This window comes from Rissa tridactyla, chromosome 4 (genome assembly GCF_028500815.1).
Source record: "Rissa tridactyla isolate bRisTri1 chromosome 4, bRisTri1.patW.cur.20221130, whole genome shotgun sequence".
NCBI classification, from domain to species: Eukaryota; Metazoa; Chordata; class Aves; order Charadriiformes; family Laridae; genus Rissa; species Rissa tridactyla.
The window spans coordinates 55,755,755-55,776,552 of NC_071469.1; the positions used below are offsets into that span (position 1 = coordinate 55,755,755).

The 20,798-nt window shown below is 38.6% G+C and overlaps 1 protein-coding gene across 1 annotated transcript in view; it reads right to left on the reverse strand.

Annotated features, from left to right (window-relative positions):
• Window positions 1-6,384: 6,384 nt before the first annotated feature.
• Window positions 6,385-20,798, reverse strand: part of CLMN (calmin) — a 77,984-nt gene continuing 63,570 nt past the window's right edge. Inside the window, exons 9-13 of the mRNA XM_054200507.1 lie at window positions 18,610-19,926; window positions 17,372-17,556; window positions 15,738-15,795; window positions 14,688-14,743; window positions 6,385-13,164 (exon numbers count right to left, since the gene is read on the reverse strand). Coding sequence (XP_054056482.1) covers window positions 13,011-13,164; window positions 14,688-14,743; window positions 15,738-15,795; window positions 17,372-17,556; window positions 18,610-19,926 — 1,770 coding nt within the window. The 3' untranslated portion in view covers window positions 6,385-13,010. The remainder of the gene's footprint in view (window positions 13,165-14,687; window positions 14,744-15,737; window positions 15,796-17,371; window positions 17,557-18,609; window positions 19,927-20,798) is intronic.

A 20,798-nucleotide genomic window follows, 5' to 3' on the forward strand; every position in this document is an offset into this window, starting at 1 on the left:
TCCATGATAATTGACAAAAATGTACAAGCTGTGCCCCTGGAAAACTGTGGAGAAACTTTTAAGAAGACAATGAAAAAGCTTTGAGCAAATTTATCTACCTAAACTGGGCTGTAGTACAACAAGAACACCATGCAATGCCTGGTGTAGGAGAAGGTTCAGTTTTAAGCGTGAAGAGCTTGTCAGTAGGGTAGGACATGGGAGTGAAGTGTATCAGTTTATGAGATAGCATGTTTGGAGCTACCTTAAAGTTTATTTTCATTCCAGTCTCAGTTAATTTTCATTCCCTAGTTCCTACCACCCATGTCATCGCTTGCTAACACCGTTCTCTTTGTTACTGGTGAGAAGACTGAGCCCTCCCCAGACATGTAGCGAATAAACAAACCTCTAGGCTGATTACTGCATGACTTAGATCCATAGCCACAGCCTGGACCAACTAGATTCTTAGGGCAAGTGGTGAAAATGGATAACTCTTGTAAATTCAAATTTGGAGTTTGAAAGTCTCTTGGCCTGGCGTAAGTCCTGATGGATCGTTGGAGAGCTGAAGGCAATAAACACATCCCACTGGGGTCTGGTCATATCCCTAAATAAATGACAGTTTTATGGAACCAGAGAGGAAAGGTCCTGCAGAGTATCTAGGTCTAGCTGAACTAGATACAGTTACAATATCATTAGTTACAAACTGGTGGAGCACAAAAATGCTGCTTCACACCTGGGGAGCTGTGGCTGGAAGTGACCATGAAAACTCTGTCTGGCTCAAATCTCCCTGTTCCTCAATACCTTGTGCTCGTCTTTTGCAATGTCATTGAATGTTTGTCAGTGTCAATGTTCAGCTGTTAAAATTATCCCTGTTACTCTCCATGGAGTTAATAGCTCATCCTTTTTACCTTGATGCTCTTCTCAGAGTTTCATTTATACTATGGAGAAATGAAGTTTCTGACCAACAGGAAAGGGTTTAGTTCTGTGTTGGTTTTGGTTTTTCGATTTGTTGGTTTCGGTTTGTTTTTTGTTTTTAGTTTTTTGTTTTGTTTTGTTTTGTTTTTTCTGAGCATGGAAAAAAGAACTGGGCCAAAAGATGGACATAAGTGGTGAAGATCTTTACTGTTAGGGACCACAGTTTGCTTTGGTGTCATTCTAACTGCTAAATGCACAATTCAGTTGTGAACCTGAACTCTTCCTCCCTGTCCTTCACTCACACCCACGTCCAAAAGCTCTATTACTTTTCAGTAGTTTTCTTACTTTTGGTGCAAGAAAAAAAGAAAAAGACTGTACGTTACCATAATTTATCATTGTGATGGGAAACACACACTTAAAGCTCAGAAGAACAGGCCTACTACCTATAGTGCTAATGAGTGGTCAGATCTACAGATTGATTGCTCACACAAATCACACCAAAAATGTAGAGATATAGCCACATGTGGGCAATGTGGTCACTCCTGTAGAAGGAAATCTTTAAATAACGTAAATATACATTGCTGATCCCATTCTGCCTGCTCCTGATGCCTCCTTTCCTCAGTGGATGCATCTGGTTGTGTGCTCAGTTTCACTGGTCCTGTTTGCCCTCTTGCAAAACCTTGCAAGATGTGTCAGATGCGCAGGTACAGCACCAGTTACTCCTGTGTTCGGCCAGGTGACTTGAGTTAGGCATCTGCTAAGATCACACAAGGACTGGAGATCATCCTTGTTGCCTAATAAAGAAGGCGGCAATGACCATAAATGCAATACAAAGCCACTTCTGGCCAGAGACTGCCCTTTTAAGTTGTGCTGGAGGTAGTGTGTATGCAACGGAAGATCTGTCATTGGGGGTCCAGCCTCCCTCATTCCATCTGCACTCTGTCAGGGATTTACCATCTTCCTTAATATAACTGTGCCTACAAAATCAGTATGAGAAAATAAAGCTAACTGGAGCACTCTAAGGTTCATTTAAACCAACCTTAGTAAAATTATTTCAGATTAGAAGTGATATAGAGGCCTGGGGTATTATCAAATTAAGTGTTTTCTTGACTCAAACCTCTGTCGCTGCTTAGAGAAAGTCTTCCGTAATGCCCATGTTGTTAAATATCACATTATTAGGTATTTTTATAGCATTGAAGGGGCATCCTTCTGTTTTTTATGGATGGAAGAATAATTATATCCTGTGACAAAAGCTTAGGAAGAGGAGCAGCTGTTCAGTCTTATCCAGTGGGAGCTGTCAGAACATATGGGTCTATTTTTCCAATTGTAGCTGAAGTACCGAAGGAAATTGGCATTCTTGATTATTTCTAATGTAAAATAGAGCAGAAAGAAACCTTCCTTAATCCTCTGCAGGCCATGATTAAATAATGAATTTTATCCATTTCAAGTAGGTTCAAAGAGAAGGCAAGAAGAATACTTAAAACGCAAAACAAAACACACGAATGCCAGGAGAATTCTGGAAGTTATTTTCATATAAAGAAAAGGGTGTCTTTCTTCACAGCTACTTCCTCCTTGAGCCTGCCTGCTGACAGGCGTTTTTGATTTAAACGCATAGTTAGGATAAAATTTGTGCTATTCCTTATTATTCTATCACCACTGTCCTCTCTTCTTTGTAAGAAATTAATATTTTGTGTCGTATACTTGTATAATGACAGCTAAGCTTCAGAGTTTAAGCCTAAATAAAAAATTGACTTTTATGTTGATTTCACAAATTTCTTACAAAGATTTTTAAAGAAAAGTAAGATGAAGTCATCAACGTGATTCACAACTCTCAAAAATTCCACATATTTCAAACTTCTTGGCATTCAATGTTTGGTAAAAACCACACAACCAACCATTAACCCAAAGCAAACAGGCTGTTGGACGAAAAGAATAAACTAGCCCAACTACTTAAAATCCAGAACAGAATATGTAATAATGTACGAAATTACAGCTTTCCCCATGTCTTTAGTACTGGAAATAATGATCTTTTACTCTCTGGGGTAACTGTTGTAAGACAACAAGAAAACAGAGGCATTCATCTCCCTTCCCCTTTTTAAAAAATTGTATCAGTAAGGGATGGGGGGGGTTGTTTCTGTTTTGTTCCTGTTGGGTGAGAGTAAGAAAAAATTGTGTTTGGGTTAGAAAAGTGAAAAATTGCAATTTAAAAAAAAAATCAAATCACTGTGTCACAAGTAATTGTCTTTGTTCATGCTATAGAAGCGTGTAATCAGCCCAGCAGAAGCCAGGCTTTGTGCTTTTGGGCTCTACGCCTGTCTCATCAGGTTCTAAAATGGACTCGGAGGAGATTCCTTCCCGTGAGACAATGGTGACCTCTGTTGTTCCCTCCTGTTGATACCAGCCATGATGCTATTTTGTCATTGCGTCACACACTATTTCAATAATGCACTTTGAAACAAGCTGGCGGTTATCGAGAAAATATGGGCTGAAGTGTTGCATTCAAGTTTCTGACCGAGAAAGGATGTGTCTTTTCTGCACCTCACTTGAGAAAATGTAGCCTGAGACTTTGCTCTTAAATGGCCTCTAGTCTGGCTACCAGGTTTTTCAGTTCATGGCTGTGAATCACTGCAAGAAAGAGCAGTTGCAAATATTTTAAACTATGGTGCTAATAATAACATCTGCAATGTATTATGAGAAAAAGCTGCAGGTATGATTACAGAGAAGGAAGTTGGAAGAAAGAAAGAAAGAAAGAGAGAGGAAAAGAGAGAGAGGAAGAAAGAGAAAGAAAGAAGGGAGGGAGGGAGGGAGGGAGGGAGGGAGGGAGGGAAGGAAGGGAGGAAGAGAGGAAGGGAAGGAAGGGAAGGAAGGGAAGGAAGGGAAGGAAGGGAAGGAAGGGAAGGAAGGGAAGGAAGGGAAGGACCTATTTTGAACGTAGTCTATTCCTAAAACTGCAGCTGAGATTTTAAGAAGGTGTTAGGCTGCACAATCATTTTGTTCCCTCCTAAGATGCTATTTAAAAAAAAAATTATTTCACTCACTCAGACTTTGTAACTTTAGATAAGGATGCCTTCCCTAGTGCAAGAGAAACTTCAATATTTTTAACTGCTTTTAGTGTCTTTTTTTTGACCTCTCTAAACTGCTGGTTTACCTTTCCAAATGAGTATAAAAAATGGAATATCAACTCATTCACTCTTCCTATGCAGGGACTCAGCATTGATGACACCTGCCCCCCCCCAAAAGTTGCTGCTCCTGATTGCGGAAAGCCATCTCTTTGCAGAAGCATAACTGGGAATCTCTTCTCATCTGTCACTGACTTAAGCAAGTCATGTAATTTCTGCATTTCACAAGCAGCTGCAATGACACAGTACAAAAGATTTATCACGTAATAATTAACAAAATTTCCTAATGTCCTTGAAGTATACACTTTTTTGTGCTCCTTTTTGCCTGAGAACTGAAAAATATCATGCATAGTGTATAAACATACTTAGCTGCTGTATTTATGCTGGTTCTCACTAACATACAGCAAATATGTATCGGCAAAGTGATAAATCGGTTCCCCAGGATACAGATCGTCCATAAAAAAGTAATGCAAAAATAATCAATTCAAAGTATTTACAGCAGATGGAGCTATACATTTTGCTTTGATCATATGTTGCATGATATTCCCAGGTAAAGTGTACAGTTTGGCAAGGACAGAGTCGCCAGTGGGACCGTCTAACCAAGGAATGGAGTTAGTCACTAGAGGCATTTCAGAAATGATTGCAATTAACTCTCCTGGAAATAATCCTTGTAACATCAATAGAAACAGCAACTCAAGAAAAGATTATTGCTGCGTATTGGTGTCTTAATAGAAATCACAGCTCAACCTAAGGTTTTATTACATCTGTCAAGCAGTTTGAAGGTACTCCTGCCCCTGATGGCTTCTCTTTACCAATCAGGTCAAATATGCACTGAAGCAAGAGCAAAGGTTTCAATATACAGTAGCAACCGGAATAAATGTGTGATGTCCACAGAGATCCTCAGGAGGTCTGGGCTCCTGCACAGCTGGAGTGTGCATACTCGGAACTCATACCTGCAGATGGTTCCTTATCTGAAATGAACCCTGTGCTTGGCTTTATTGCTGCCGTGATCCAGATGTGTATGTTTCCTGTTGCTGCGCTTGCATTGTCTTTAAGTTACAGAAATTGTGTTTACACAGCAATGACGAGGGAGATGAGCTGTGAAAAGAAGTCAAGTCCAACAATTCCTATTCATACTGTGTTTGAGTTTGAACTAAAGTTTGGATCCCATACTCTTCTAAAAACTTACTCTGTTCCCACATTCTGAGCTGACCAATCTTGCGTATTTGAATTTCACCACCACCCCAGTCCACTTCCAAATTCCTAGTCACAGTGTCAGTTGCAAAAAAAACCCCAAAACCCCCAAAAAAATCACAAACTTTTTATTCTCCACTTAAGTGTAATTCATGACACCAATAAAAGCTACTGGTCTCAAATTCTATCTAGCGATTTTAAAGTTATAGTCATGAAGTCAGCACTGCTAACAGGCCTGACTTACCAAATGTTCTAAATTCTCAACAGCAATTTGAATATTCTCTTACCACCTACAGGATTAGGTGTGTGGGAGGATGATCCAATAGACAGGTATCAGCTACTTGCAGGGGTGGTGAGAAGCATATTTGATTTTGTAGAAGGAACAGACGAATTTCTAAAGCCTGATACCCACCAAACTAATTAGAGAAGCAGCACTCCTACTACGTTCCCCATATACTATTTTCTTTCTCTCTGTTTATCCAGTTTAGGTATCTTTTTCAGAAGACAGATCATGGGGCTGCTTCTGAACGGTACCGCATCTCTGTCGTACTTTATTTTGCTTTTCTCATATACTGCAAAGGCAATTAAGGTGTAGGGGGAGCAACACAGTAAATATGAATCAGTACCGCACCAAGTAATTTACTGATCCACAAGTCTAAACATTTACATAGAAGCAGGCCGGATGATAAACTGAACTGTAAGAACAGTATATAATTCAGCACAACTGTTTTTGTAACCTTTCCCATGGCTTGCCTTTATAACGCCAATTTCTATGCATTACTAAGTTACTAAATCTTTACCTTTATAAATAATTAAAATTCATTCTGCCTGGTGACTAGAATAAAAGTTTAGATTCTTCCTCTAAAATGAAATGTAACTTTTTGGGTAGGTGGGGAAACAATGCACTTTATGAATTTGCACTGTTTACTGAGGTCTTCCCTGCTAAAAAATGAACATCGTTTCTGGATGTGAAAACAAATTAATAAATAAAATTAATATATAATATTTTCTATATGATAATATAAATATCTAATATATAAATTATATATTGTAATGGCAATAGTGAATAAATAAATCAAATAAGAACAAAATGGTGATCTCTTCTGAACTGAGATGTTTGAGATATTTTCTCAGGAAGAAAAGGACAAACCCACAGATTAACAGATTATATAGAGGAAGCCTGTCCATTTATTTCAAAAGCAGAGATTTTATAAAAGAAAGTGGAACTATTTGCTAGTAAATACTATTCTTATTACAGCATAACAGTTTCTAAAAACGTTTCCTTTTCTAGTGTACCAACTATACACAAGAATGTATTTCTTTCTCACAAAAAATAAGTTTTGAGCAAGTGCAAACATTCAATACAAACCACTGATTGAAAGCATTCAGAAGAAATCTATTTGAAAATACACAAAAATGCATCCCCTTCAGTATATCTTTTGATACCATTCAAATCCTCCCAGAATTTGTTCTCATTTAAATAAGCAATATTCCTCACCACTTGCCAAAGAGAAACATGTGTTTTAAATATTACATTCCTTACTTACAAATTATTTCTTCAGTTTCCAAGTCCCTCATTAACTTTTTAGCAAACTAGCACTTTACAGATTACATTTTAAACTGGAGAACTTTTAACAAGAAGGCTGAAACAGTTTCTTCAGCTTTTTACACAGAAGAATACAATAGCACAAAGTGCTGTGCCGACTAAAATATGTTTTGTTTAAGACAAAAGCGGAAGTTGAAATTTTTTTATTACAATAAAAATAGAACTTATTTGACTTGTGTAAGTTATTTGGCATTAAAAAATGACTGCATTATTTCACTCAAAAAATAAGCAGCATATAATTTGAAAGTTATGTGATTTAAACCAGACCAGTCATTTCTAACTAAACACTGGTGATTTTATGTTACAGTCTAATAACGGCTGTGGATCGAGACCCCCCCTGTACAAATCGGTCTGTGGACACAGAGCAAATCTATTCTGTCACTCAAAAAGATTCCAGGAAGGCCCAGTGAAAGTCATGAAACTGCCTTCAGAATAAAATATTACCTGACCTGAGCACAGCAGTGAAGGCCAGGATCCAGCCTTTTTGGAATGGTAGGTTTTAGTATTTTTCACCAAGGTAAAATTAATTATTGTTATTGTCCCTTCTAACCTTTTCATGAAGAAAGAAGTACGTTAATCACCCAGGGGCCAATTTTATGTTCCAGAGACATAAACGTAGACATTCCCCTCATGGTGAGAAAAGAACACAGGTCTCGTTTCCCAATACCAGCAGTAGCAGCTGCCTGGAAGGGAGTCATCAAAAGTGCCACTGAGGTGGAAGGAAGTTTTCCATGTCTCACATTTAGAGGAGGAAAGAAATACTTTGATGTTCCACAATTTCAGTTAAGATAACCCTGAAAGGGACTTGAAAATAAAAATGTTAATTTTTCACCCTTTGTGAGCTCTAGAGTTGTGTCAAGCAGTGGACAGAGTAAGCAAGTCACCCCATTCAGATTATGACTTTTTCCATATCATTTAGTGTGTGTATACCTCCCATCCTCCTGCATGAATGTCTTCACCATCTTGGGGCAGCACAGGTGGGAACAAGCCATACTGCAAGGTCCTCTTTAGATATAAACCTGGAACGTGAACAATCGTAAGTTGGGCAGCTGTAAATTAGTGTTATCAGTGGTATGTCAAGGGGAAGAATTTGATGTTATTTACCTGACAAAATACTGCACAATGTGGAAATACAAAAACTTAAGGATTTTTTGCCCCCATTCGGATCCACTACCAATTAGCTCAATGGAAAACAGCAGGCAACCTGTAGCCGTCTGGGAACTTCCATGGCCACATTCCAGCCTGTAACCTCACTCTGGTCTTCCAGCCATTCGTTCCCCCACTGCTCTTCTCTTAATCAAAAACGGACATGGATGTCAACTTCCCAGAAGGAAGAAGGGATTGATCCTGCAGAATTTAGGCAAACAAATACTATGCGCACAGAGGGGTTAACTGAAGTCAGTAGGATTGTTTGTGTACGTTGGATTTGAGGGGATCCAGCCGAAGGGCAATGCATAAGCTTCAGCTACTTCCTGGCCTATGTGATTAACGTTGATTTAAGTCCCCTCGGGGCCAGATCCTATAGTGTGTGCTTAGCACACAAATGCATTGCACTGACTTCCACAGAAGTCGAGGAACTGAACACATCACTGGATGCATTCAAGTTTGCGCTTGGCAAGAAGGGACTCCAAGTACTTAAAGCTAATATAAGTGATGATGCACTAGTATAACTATTATCTTGTTAGATGGCCAAAACAATCTTCTAAAGCTCTGATTCTGTGGGGGTTGGTGCAGAAAACCCTAAAAAAACCTCTGGGCATCATGGTACCCCTGTAAACTGTATGGACCACTACTTGGATAAAGAAGTTACAGTCATCCCGAGCTGGAGTCAACTGACAGTCTCCAGAAGATGTAAAGGATTTAAGTGTGTTTAGACACCAAATATCAACATGTAGAAATTTCAGCCTCAGGAAGTTTTAATGGAAGAAAGTAGCTTAATCACTCTGTATATTTTGCAACTTTAGCTGAAAGTTTAACATCACAAAATGACATATTGCTATGCAGCTTTAAGAATCCCACAATTGTATTCAATCATTTCCCATGTTTTCCAAGTCTGCTGTTCATTAAAAACTCTTCTCCTGTTTGCAGTTTCCAGTTTTCAAATAGATGACACAACTGATGCATAGCTTAACGTTCATTCTCATGAGTCATAATTAATAAATAATCATATCACATACATAGAATTTTACAGGTACTCTTAAAATGGTTTTGCAGTTCTATTAAATATATAGATAAAATAATCACTGCTATATAAAAAAATCATTTTAAAACAGCTGAACTCTCAAGCTTTGCATAAAATTCTGTAGACACATTCATTACAATCTAGAAACTCAATAAAAATACATTTTAGAGCTCAGTCCATCAAAAATATTCATGGCATTGAAAAGTGATTGTCATTTTTTTACTGTAATCTGTGCTTGCCCTATCTTTGCACTTATCATCTCCTACACTTTGGCAAAGGCTATATTCAATTCAGTTTGTAGATTATGTGACTCTTTAACTCATTTCTTCAGCTCTAAGACGTCTGCCCCGTAAATGTTTAGCGGGGTTCTGTCTTTAATGGTGTATCTTTCCTTGCACTTTCTATAAAATCACAATGAGACACTTTGCAGTTCAGTTACATGACTACAATAACATTGAACCATCCTATTACAGTTGTCTCTCAGTCTTTACTGGTGCTTCTTTGAACACCAAACACCCTTTGTCCAGTGATCCTCAAGCACCTCCTGCCACTTACACTTCACAATACTCTGCTACCCACACGTTTGCTCAGCAAAAAACGGGTGTTAAAAAACGGTCTTAACAGATCGGTGTACCTGAATTCTGCTGCTTAAATCGAAATACCAAATGCGATCAGTCCAAGCTTAGCATTTTTTCACAAACTCAGGCAAAAATTCAGGAAAAAATTCCTTCTTCAGACAGTGCGCATATCTGTTGGAAAACGGATAGATGACAGATTGCCCACCAGCCTTTAAAACCTTTGCTGCGTCAAGCCAGTCCTCTAGCCACCAGGTTAAAAGGAGCTTTGCCATAGTGAGTGCTTCACAAACAGCCTGTCAGACTGTGAGCTGGGAATAGGACACAAAGTCTAACAACAAGCAGTGTTTTCAGAACAGGGCACTTGCATTGAGGGATTGGATCTTGCGCTGTGGAAGAAGAGATGCAGGCTTACAAGTCAATTTAAGTTGAGGGAGCTGCTGCTTATGCAGATGTCATTTTTTGCGGTTCCAAGTAACGGCAAAACTCTGAAGAGTTCACCCTGTTTTCAGGCACAGTTGACCATACCAGTTTTATTACCCTTAACTCTTTACCCTGGATCTTCTGAGCCATGGCATGGCTGAGTAAGGTAGACTGAGACTGTAAAAAAAAACGATAGCCAAACCAACCCAAATATGGAAAGCAACTTAATGCCAAGTATCATGGACTAATTTAGTGATTTTTTTACCTATTTTGCATGGACGAAACAATCTCCATCTCTTAGTTGGATAGGCTGGAAAGCGTATATCAGTTTAAGCATTGGGTGAGATGATCAAGACAACTGCTGGATGCCGTTTGACATTTCAACTGCTCATTTCACTGTTTCAGTCACTGTTTGTCAGTGGGAGGCAAGAAAGAAAACCCTGGGTTTTCTCCCTCTTGGAAGAAAATACCATGTAATGAAGTTGCCAGCATCAGTGCATTTCCATTCACTTTTCCATTCTTTAGGGATGTCAGTTGTTTAGATGAGACATCCAAAGACCTCCTCATTCTGATTTATTTTCTTGGGAGGAAGGAAAGAAGACAAGAACGGAGCTTATTTTATTTGATAGAACTTTGATAGCTGTAAAGTTCTATGAAGAGACTGTAATCCAACTCCAGATAATCTCTGCTGAAGACTAAGAAACGTGGAAGAACCAGAGAATAAGATACAAAGGCTCAGAAAAAGTTGTCATAAAACAAAGCCTACGAAGAGTGGCACATAATGAAGAGCTGTCAGCACTTTTGCTCCAGACTACTGTACATTGCTATTTGCTGCTATTAAATAGCTGCCATGGTATTCACTGGTTTTCAGGATGAGGATATAAAGTTTCTTGTATTAAGTTTTATTTTTTTAGGGAAAAAGCAGAAAGCCCTTCAATGTTATATTTTAGCCTACTTCAAGAAAGCATCTTCAAAAATTCTAACATAGATTTTCTTTTGGAAGAAAGGATCACTGTCTTCATCAACAAGCACAAACAGGTTCATGCATCACAAAACCAGGTGATTCAAAATGCTGAACATTTTCATCAGCAAGATGAAAAACTATTTTGTTTACTTATTTTGATTTACACTGAATTAAGTTGGGAAGTTTGGATCTGTTCCTCACCAAGCATCTTATTTTAAAGTTCATAGGGTGAATCCAGCTCTAGTCAACGGTGACAGGACAGAATAGAAAAGATTTCAGCTTTCTGTTGACTGCAAGAGGTTCAGATTTTTACCTTCAATGTTTAAGATCTCCTGCCATGCACTGCTGCTACTGAATTCTAACTGCAGCTCCTAAGAAAAATCCCAGGGAAACATAAAGCTATATTATAAAGAAGAATGAAGTGATGGACAGTTAGGGTTACGCCAGCAGATGACACGACTACAAATAGGTTTTAAATACCTGCAAATAAACTGGTATATATTCTGATGTGTCCTGACCTCAGGTACATCAGCTGAAAACTATGCCAGATCAGACATACACCTTATGCTAAAACAAAATATATAAGACATATAGTCACATGTTGTAACTTTCACTCAATGCAAATCATTAAAGCCCTCATTTTATGAAGCACATTGCAGTCAGCCTTTGGAATTTCCAAGTGGAAGCAGCAACATGATGAAGTCTCATAAAGCATACTATGAAACTAAAAACGTGCCGATGAAAAATAGTGACTTCACTAAAAATCACACAGAAAAAAGTTACTGCTATTAAACTGAATTTGAAGACTTCTCTTTTGTCCTGTAGTGCATGGGTACACCTCTGGCAAAAATCCTAAATCAAATATCATGTGTCCGCTGATGTGGACAAAAATCACAAGACGCAGAAGCGGCTCAACTGTGTCTACAGACAAGCCACAGAAGTCTCTTCACTTGCACTAGAAAGTCAATACAGGCTGCCAACATTTCTCTGTATTTAGTTTTATATCTGTCATTTCTTTCTCTATTCATTTGGGCACTTAAAGGATATTTCTAATCCTTTTACTATGCACTTGGGCCTTAACAGTAGCCTCAGCAAATTAGGTTGCCTATTATTTTTTTTGTACCTTCAAAAAAGAAATCTTCACACGATCTGGTAAATGAAAGCAGCAGAGAAAAGGGAGCAGATGAGGTACTTTAAAAAAAAATTAACGACAAAACCGTGTTATCTGTTCCTGATAAAATTATTAAGCTTCTTGAACACCTTTGCAAAGATGGCCACCATCAGTAATGTACAAAGTGTATTTATTCGGGTATTCTCTACAGAAGTTTCTGGACTAAGATTTCCCATATGATCCCTCCTGAGAAGCTGCTAGCCTACATGTTCTTCACACTTCACCACACTCAATTTATTCCTGCAAATTAAACATTAAAAAAGGTGCAGGATAAAAATTAATTTAAATCCTAAAAAAATCCAAACTCCCCTACCCAAATAAACCATCAGCCTGATTTTGTTGGTCTACTGGACTGCCATTAGAATTGTAACCAGTTCCTGGGGTCAGCATGTTCCACCACCTGCAGCTCTGCTCTGCCTCCAACTCTCTCAAAGAATTCCATGGAAAAAGCCTTTCTAGCCTTGCCCTTGCAGGTGGGCCAGATTTGTAGGCAAGTCAACACCACCCCTCTTCCACAGCTGTCAGGCCCTACGTAAGTAATTGAAGCCAGAAGAATAATTTTTGAAGACTAGAGCTCTGAATTGTTCATTTTTCTACTGATAATTATCTGGTTTTATTTAGCATCTTATAAAGCAAGGCACAAATGTACAAAATCGCATCTACTAAGTCAGGTCATTTTTATATATATTTACACAATCATCATAATATAAAATGTGCTTAGACACTGTCATAGCACAACAGTAGAGGAACTGAGGACAACCTGATAATAAACACAAATACCAGCTCCTACGTTTCTGTTTGTGCTTCACCTGAAGGAACAGATTCATATGCAGATACGCAAAGCAATCCAGCCATCGTCCTTTATTTTCCCACCCCTCACAGAGATCAAACTTTGTTGCTAAGAAGCTGAGGAAGCAGTAAAAGGCAGTAGACCAGCACCCAGAAGAAAATGATGAAGTAGAATAGCTCTGGCTGCTCAGCAATTGTAATCTCATGACTTGGTGCTGGAGTCTCACTTGCTTCCAAGTCCTTTTTCTTCCTGAAAACGGGAGAGAATTTGATAAGAGGCAGGAAAAGGAAGAAAAAAACCTCACTGTTAACATTTACTTTAAAGATCAGGGGGCAGACTAAAAGACAGCAGTTTAATGAACCATTTCAATCCAGTCAGTTGGAGTCCAAGCTAGACTACGAGGTGCATAACGGGCTTTAGCAGTGTGTTTCCTTAAGAGTGCATAGCAATTAATCCTCTGAAAACTCTGGACTAACTCTCAGGTAGTTTAAATACGTGCCATTACAGTACAGTCCTGTGATGTAAGGTGATTTCTATCAGTCAAAAAGTTCCCCTTTTATATTCAGAATGGTAAACAGCTCTGGGCAACACATACCACATTCCACAATTTTACTTAGACACTGTATCTGACTCAGTATACTTTCTCTAAATCATCTACTTTCAGAGCTTCTTATGTCAGACACCAGAACATTAAACACAAAAAGCCCAAGACTTCCAGAAACCAATTAGAAGTTGGGGTTTTGTAGGACAACTCCAAAATCCCAGCCTTCCAAAATTCCAGCTTTGGTTCATAAGGGCGAAGCTGAGCTGAGCACTCACGAAGCCAAGAACAGGTCTTATTTAAAAAGGCACAAGATGGTACGCTCATTTTATAACTTTGTGATACTATATGAATCACCCTCTGGCAGACTATTTTTTAAATCTACTTTTGGAGGAAACTGGCTTTTGGCCTGTTTTAATGAGTCCTTTTTCTGGCTTGGGGCATCCCGCTTTTTCAGATATTATACTGGATACATATCTTAAGTATTACACAAAACTTGCTCAGTATCAGCAGTCTGCAAACAGGCAGAACTGTGACAACTATTTTTTTTTAACAAACAGAAGCGTGAGACTGGGTCACTAGATCCTGATAATATTTTGTGTGTTTTCTGCATTTAAATGCAAACATCATTTTAACTCGAAGTTCTGGGACACACTACTCAGTATCAATTGAGAGGGAAAACATAAAGCAATCCTTATTTCTCATAGCTATGTAGACCCTAATACCAAAGAGATACACACTCTGAGTTCAGGGTCCATCACAGCACCCTAAGTCTAAACTAAACACATACACAAATTACAGGAACTGACGGGTGCTCTAACAGAGGCCAGAACTCTGTTGAATCATTTTTCCCTAGCACTGACCATGCTAAATATTGCCTTGACAGTCTTCCAAACCTGGAAAGAGTCATTACTGCCAGAGGACCTCATATTTGAAGTCCTCCCACTCTTTTCTTAGTTTGAAATATGCACCATGTGGGGAAAGTGCTCACAGTCTTTCTTGGGCAGCTGAGTCTTTCAAGAAGAAGCATTTTAGTCAAGGGGGAGATCTAGCAATGAAGAGGTTTTGTACCTTACACCTATGGGGAATAAGGACTCCGAGCTGCTACACACAATGTCCAGTCAGTCTCTACCATTATAGTTAATCTTCCTTTCCCTTTGTAACATTCTTAGAAGTACCTAGGAGTTACGGATTCCTTGCAAAAGGCTTTGTCTGAATAAGAACCACTCACCCAATGATTAATGGATTTTCACCCATATCGGTCATCTTTTTTTCACCACAGGTTTCCTTAAACAAACAAACAAACCAGGAATAGATTATATGAATAAATAAAATTCAGCATCTTGCAAAGAGGGAAGTTGTTTGTGCATCCTTTGCAGAGTATATCTAATGTGGGCTCATATAAAATGGTAAGTCTGCTTATAAATTTGTTCCCTGCCGGTACGCACACAGAAAAGGAAAAAATTTGTGAAAGAAGAATTTTTTGCATTCAGCTGCTTTCATTCAGTTAATCAGGCTCCCCTCATTCATATATATTTCTAGTAGTTCTGACAGCATTGCAAAACCACAGCATCTATGTGAAACCTCTGTTTCATTGAACATTGGTGGCAGCATTTCCATAAAACTCCAAGAAGGTCACAATTTTATTTGGTGCTGAAAAGAGTTAAAAACTAAAAATCCAGAGCTCAGTCGTGTCGTGTGCTCTCAGGAAAACAGTGTGAATTACATCTGCCATTAAGGATGCAGTTTCACATTACAACTAGAATCCTTCTAGGGCTAGCTGCTGCTATTGAGAAATTATAATACACTACGACTGGGAAGGAGAGGGAAGGAGCTCAATCTTTTCTAAAAAGTGCAATTCAAGAGACACTCAGCATATTTACAGGGCAATGACCAGGATGCCGACGTACATACAGAGAATGCAAAAACTAAAAGAAACTGGAGCAGCAAATAAAGGCAGCTTCAAAGAAGCCGAATGTCGCAGCTCTACTGTTACGATGAAGTAAGCATCAAAGTTACAACAGATTTAACTGCAGTATTAGATACTCCTTTGGGGGTTTGTTCAAGGTTCTATGAGGTCCAGTTCCAAATATTTGGGAGAGTTCAATAAAGCTTTTCAGCTCTGCCTGGTTTTGGCAAAAAAAAATTATTAGAAGCCACAGGGCTTTTGGATTATCACAGAGTTTATCTAGAGAGTAGGACCCTTTTGCAGTATATGAACTTTTGGAGTTTAAGAGAAATAAAGAAACAGTGATAGAAAGGTAAACTTCCATATACTTACCTCAGAAGTATTAGGAGATCTTTTTCGGAGATGGATGTTGGAATCACTGTCACTGGTTCTGAAACGTATGTAAAACATACATTTTTTATGAATTTTTTAAATTCATAAAGCTAAGTTTTATTTTGACTTCAAAGAAAACCCTGGCAATTGCACATGCTAGTTTTAAGTTACGCAAAACCACAAATATGCATTGTTGCATGTATTAGAACACAGACTTGAATTTATCAGTAACATTAAAAATATAGCTTTGGGAAAATCTGACCCACAATAAAAAAGTCCATATGCTCAGATTGGAATCTTTTCTGAAAAATTATATCTGATAGGGGTTTTGGACCTTTGACATCATTTATATTTAAGTGAGAGTATACCCCAGGTTTTATGGCTGGCTGTATAAATAAAAAATTGACAGACCTTGCAGGGAACAGAAAGCTTGAAGAAGGCAGTGGATTTTTCTAAGCAAATTCTTTCAAATTCATTAGAGTGCTTTTGTGATAAACACCAACAAATTACAGTTCATGTCCCACTCAAACACGTTACCTAAGAACTAAATTAGAACGCAAGAGGAAAGAGAAGTGAATGGAGAACAGTTAGCTGAGTGTCTCTCTCTGTACCGGGTCTGGTTGGGGTGCAGATAAGTTCCCCTATGGCAGCCCCTATACTGCTCTGCTCTGTATGTGAAGCTGAACGGTGTTGGTAACACACCAGTGTTTCGGCTATCGCCGAGCAGTGCCCGCACAGCACCAAGGCTCTCCAACCCTCCGCAAAGGCCAGCAGGCTGGGGGTGGGCAAGAGGTTGGGAGGGAACATAGCTGGGACAGCTGACCCAAACTGACCAAAGGGATATTCCATACCATATGAGGTGTGCTCAGCAATAAAAACTAAGAGAAAGGAGGATGCTGGCAGAGGGACACACACACACTCTTGTTATTAAGGCATTTGTCTTCTGAAGAAACCACTACACCTACTGAGGCCCTACTTCCCAGGAAGTGGCTTGATATCATCTGCTGGTGGGAAGTACAGAGTAAGTCCTTTTCTTTTTTGTCTCCTTTTGCGTTGCTTCTACACATGGCCTTTGCTTTTTTTTTTTCATTAAATTCCTTTTACTTCAACCCATGAATTTTTCATCTTATTTTTTTCCTCCACCCTGCTGAGGATGGGGAGCAAGAGAGTGGCTTGGTGGGCACTTGGTGGCCAGCCAAAGTCAACCTACCACAGGTTCGTTCACTTGTTCATCGACAGAAAGAAAGGCCAACAAATATCTATTGGAATGAAGCAGTGTTACACTTCCACATAGTGTCACAATGCACATGGATTATTTCATTTACATTACAAAACACTCTTTCTATTGGAAAAACAGTTATAACACTGCCATGTTCAAAATGCACTGGGGTTCCAGTTCGGTTTTGTGTAGCCAAGTTTGTATAACAAAATCAAATCAAGTGCCATTGGCACTGAATCACTCATGTTTAAGATAAACACACATGCTTAAGATAAACACAGGAAGAAGCCAATGAGTCCCAGTACACTGCTCCTAAAAGAAGTCTACAAGAAGCATCCAATGGACAGGGCACACTTCAAAAGACCAGGCATTCATACCAGTTAGGTGTATTTAAGACAAAGTTATTGTAAAATACCTGGTAAATTCCTGACAATCGGCAATTTCTTCCAGTTTATCTTGTGACAGAGCAGTAGTGGCAACTTCTGAGATCTGCAAGTCATCTGCTTCGATCATATTTTTCACTTCTTCCTCCCTATTGCTACTTTTTTCGGGTCTCTTTATGGCTATTGATAAATCCTCTAGATGTTCTACTATGGCCTGCTGAAATTAAGAAATATTTTGCATTAGACAACAAGACTGTTTCCCTACCCTTCTAAATATCTTAGTGGTATAACCTACTCAGAGGATAAATTGCATGTAGCACAAGACTGAAAGTCTCACTAAAGAGAATAAAAAGCAATTAATTTCTTGAAAATCGTATTAGATACACTGAGCTATAAAGTATCATCAGTTCAACATACATACAATTAGTTGTCAGTTCTTTTCATATAAGAAGGCATGGGTCTTTGAAGTAATCTGCTAAGACATTTTTTAATCTATCCCAAATTAGTCTTTGAAGCTAACAGCAAATTAACTTCATTAGTCTAGTAAGTATCAGGACCAAAACTCCAAGCAACTTGTCTAAGCAACATGCAGAGTAACATTAAAGGGACGTGCATTCCTGAAAAACACTGTCTAAAATTACTGTGCTGGAAAACGTGTAAGACAATTCAAAATCAGTGTCTGCAAGAAGAGAGGCAGTAGCAAATTGCCTAAATCCAATACACAGAATAATGACCAAAAACTCCCCCTGCTTTCTCCTCCTCCAGTGTAGACAAGCCTTCATTTTACCAACGTAACTTATGCTACTCAAATTGGTTTAAGTTTTTGTAGTCAAACTTGTTTGGATTCCGACAGAAATTACCTTTGCCTGTATCCTTGCTATATTAGCAATACTACTTTCTGTTCATCTCATTACAAATTATTAAAAATACCCTCTATGATAATCTTTTATGTCTACAGATTATATAGGACTTTATAACTCAACTACTAAACTCTTAAACTACTTTAAAACATAATTAAAATCCATATTTTTGCAGTATTATTAGTATTAGGGCTTATTCTCTCTTTTAATGTCAGATCTTCTTAGGGATCTGCAATTCCATTCATTCCAGTAGAGGGCTGTGGCAAACGGCGTTACCAGACAGGAAACAAAGTACATTTTACATATTTTTCTAAAACATTGCAAAATGAAAGCAAATGAAAACCACTGAGGTCAGATGCTAGTCCTCCATATATGCACAAAGAAATGCTGGTAATAAAAAAATTAAATACCTCAGGATGTTGTGGAATAGTGGAATCTTGGTGGTTGATAGCCTTTTTGCCATCTTTTTCAATTTCTAACTCTTCTCCTACTAGTAACGGCACTTCTTTTTCATCGGAAGAATTTATGTGACTGTTAATGTCCGCTGTTTCCTCCTCACCATTCTCAGTATCCATTTCTGATGGAGGGACACCACCTAGCTTATTGCCTAAGTCTGGCTCTGGAGCATCTTCCTCATAGTTCTGTTCTGGTAAGCCCTTCTCATGTAAAACATCCGTTACTGTTTCAGAAGAAGCTTTGTCATTTCCAGTATCATAACCTTCAATACAAGGTTCAAGGTAAGCGTCCAAAACTGCTGATATGGGAACATTATAATGTGGATAATAAAAGAGATCATGGGGTATTACAGACACTTTCGAAGAACTGGGTAGCACTTCTTCTGAAGACTCAACTTCATCAGAGCTGTCCAGATCTTCTGAAGTTTTAGGTACATCTGAGAGAGAGTCATCAGACGTTTCATGCTGTGTAGATAGTTCTTGGCTTTTGAGATTAGAACCATTCAGTGAACAATGGTTAGTTTCTGTTGTCTCAAAGAGAGGTGATTGCTTTGTATGTTCATTCTGTGGAAGTTTCAGTATTTCCTCATTTAGAAGATGAAGAACGTACTGATGCGTATCTTCTTGTTTTGAGGTATCTTCTGGTAAAAGAATTGAAGTTTGTGGTTTGGTCTCTTCTACTTTATTTATGGATTCATCTGTAAGTATACCTGAAGTCCAGGATAATGGACTCAAAGAAGAAGTGTTGGCTGAAAGGCTCTTAGTTTCGTTATCATATTCCGTAGAGGTCTCTTTAGTTAGTTCTTCAGAGTAGTCTTCAAAAGAGTCAACAGAATTTTTCTGATCTGTCAGAACAGCTGGAGAAAGCTCATCGTTGTGTTTCAGTGGATAAGATGTGCCTCCATCACCTGGCATGAATTTATCACTTAGAACCTCCCAAGAGGAATTGGAATCAAAACTGACAGATCCTGTAATTTTCAGTGAGGTAGGCCTCTGAGGCTCCTCTTCAGACATTTCCTGTGCATCACCTAACACGTGACTCAATTTCCCATTACATTTTTCAGGAACGGTTTCTGATGGAATGCTCTCAGGTGTGTCATGAATATGAACCTTTGGAGGAGCAGGATGACTCCTTTCGTGATTAACAGTATACATGTTTTCTTCACTTTCATTTAAAATCAAAATTTTGCTCTCTTCTTCTGAAGGTGTGTCTTTGATGTGGACATATGTGGACTCAATTGGAAGCTCCTTGTCAGGATCTGTAAAGTCTTCCTGTAAGTGATGATACACCATTGAAAGACAAATCATACCTCAGACACCATTTTACTTTTCCCAAACGCTACAGAAAGAGTAACTACCTAGCCCATCACCTCATTACCTTGTGAACAGCCAATGACTCACTTATTTTGAAAGTAGGGAAACCAATTTGGCAAGTCAAGTGAGTTGAACAAAGCTCAGTGTCAAGAAGCCACTTGTACAGGATGATTAGAATGCAGACAAGCCTACTCCTCAGTTGTTAATGTACTCATCTCTCCCTACTGCACCTGTGGAGACAACTGACTTGGCTTTTTGACGCAATCCCAAACCTTGGGAATAAAATAAATCTAACAAGTCGACTAAATCCACCGTGAAATATATTAATATGCTAGATTTTTCCATTCCAACAGACTGTATTTTTTTAAAAAGTAGGCTTTTTCTTTATCCATTAAAATGCCCACAAGTCTTAATGCCAACAAATCTTAACGCACATCTAATCTAATAATCATAATTAGATTATTATAATAATTTTAATTCCAGTGACTTTAGTAATGCCCACTGATTTTATAAGATAAAAAATACATACCAACTGGAACCTTCAGTCAAGAAATGAGAGGAAATGCCTTTTCTGTAGGAACCATCATTTACGCGCAGGTATTCTGGCAGAAAAACTTACCCAGCTACTCGAGGGACGCTGAGTCCCTTGGGAACCCTTTCAACCCAAGACGACTATGTTGAGCTAGGTTTGTCTGGAAGGACGAACAGCCTCCAGAACAGTTTTTTCAACTTATCTTCTCCAGTTCCTGGGACTTCCCATTTTTCCTAGAGTTTTCTGTCTCCTGTCCTTTAATTGCTCTATAAGTTTATCCTCTGTTTCTCCAAAAAAC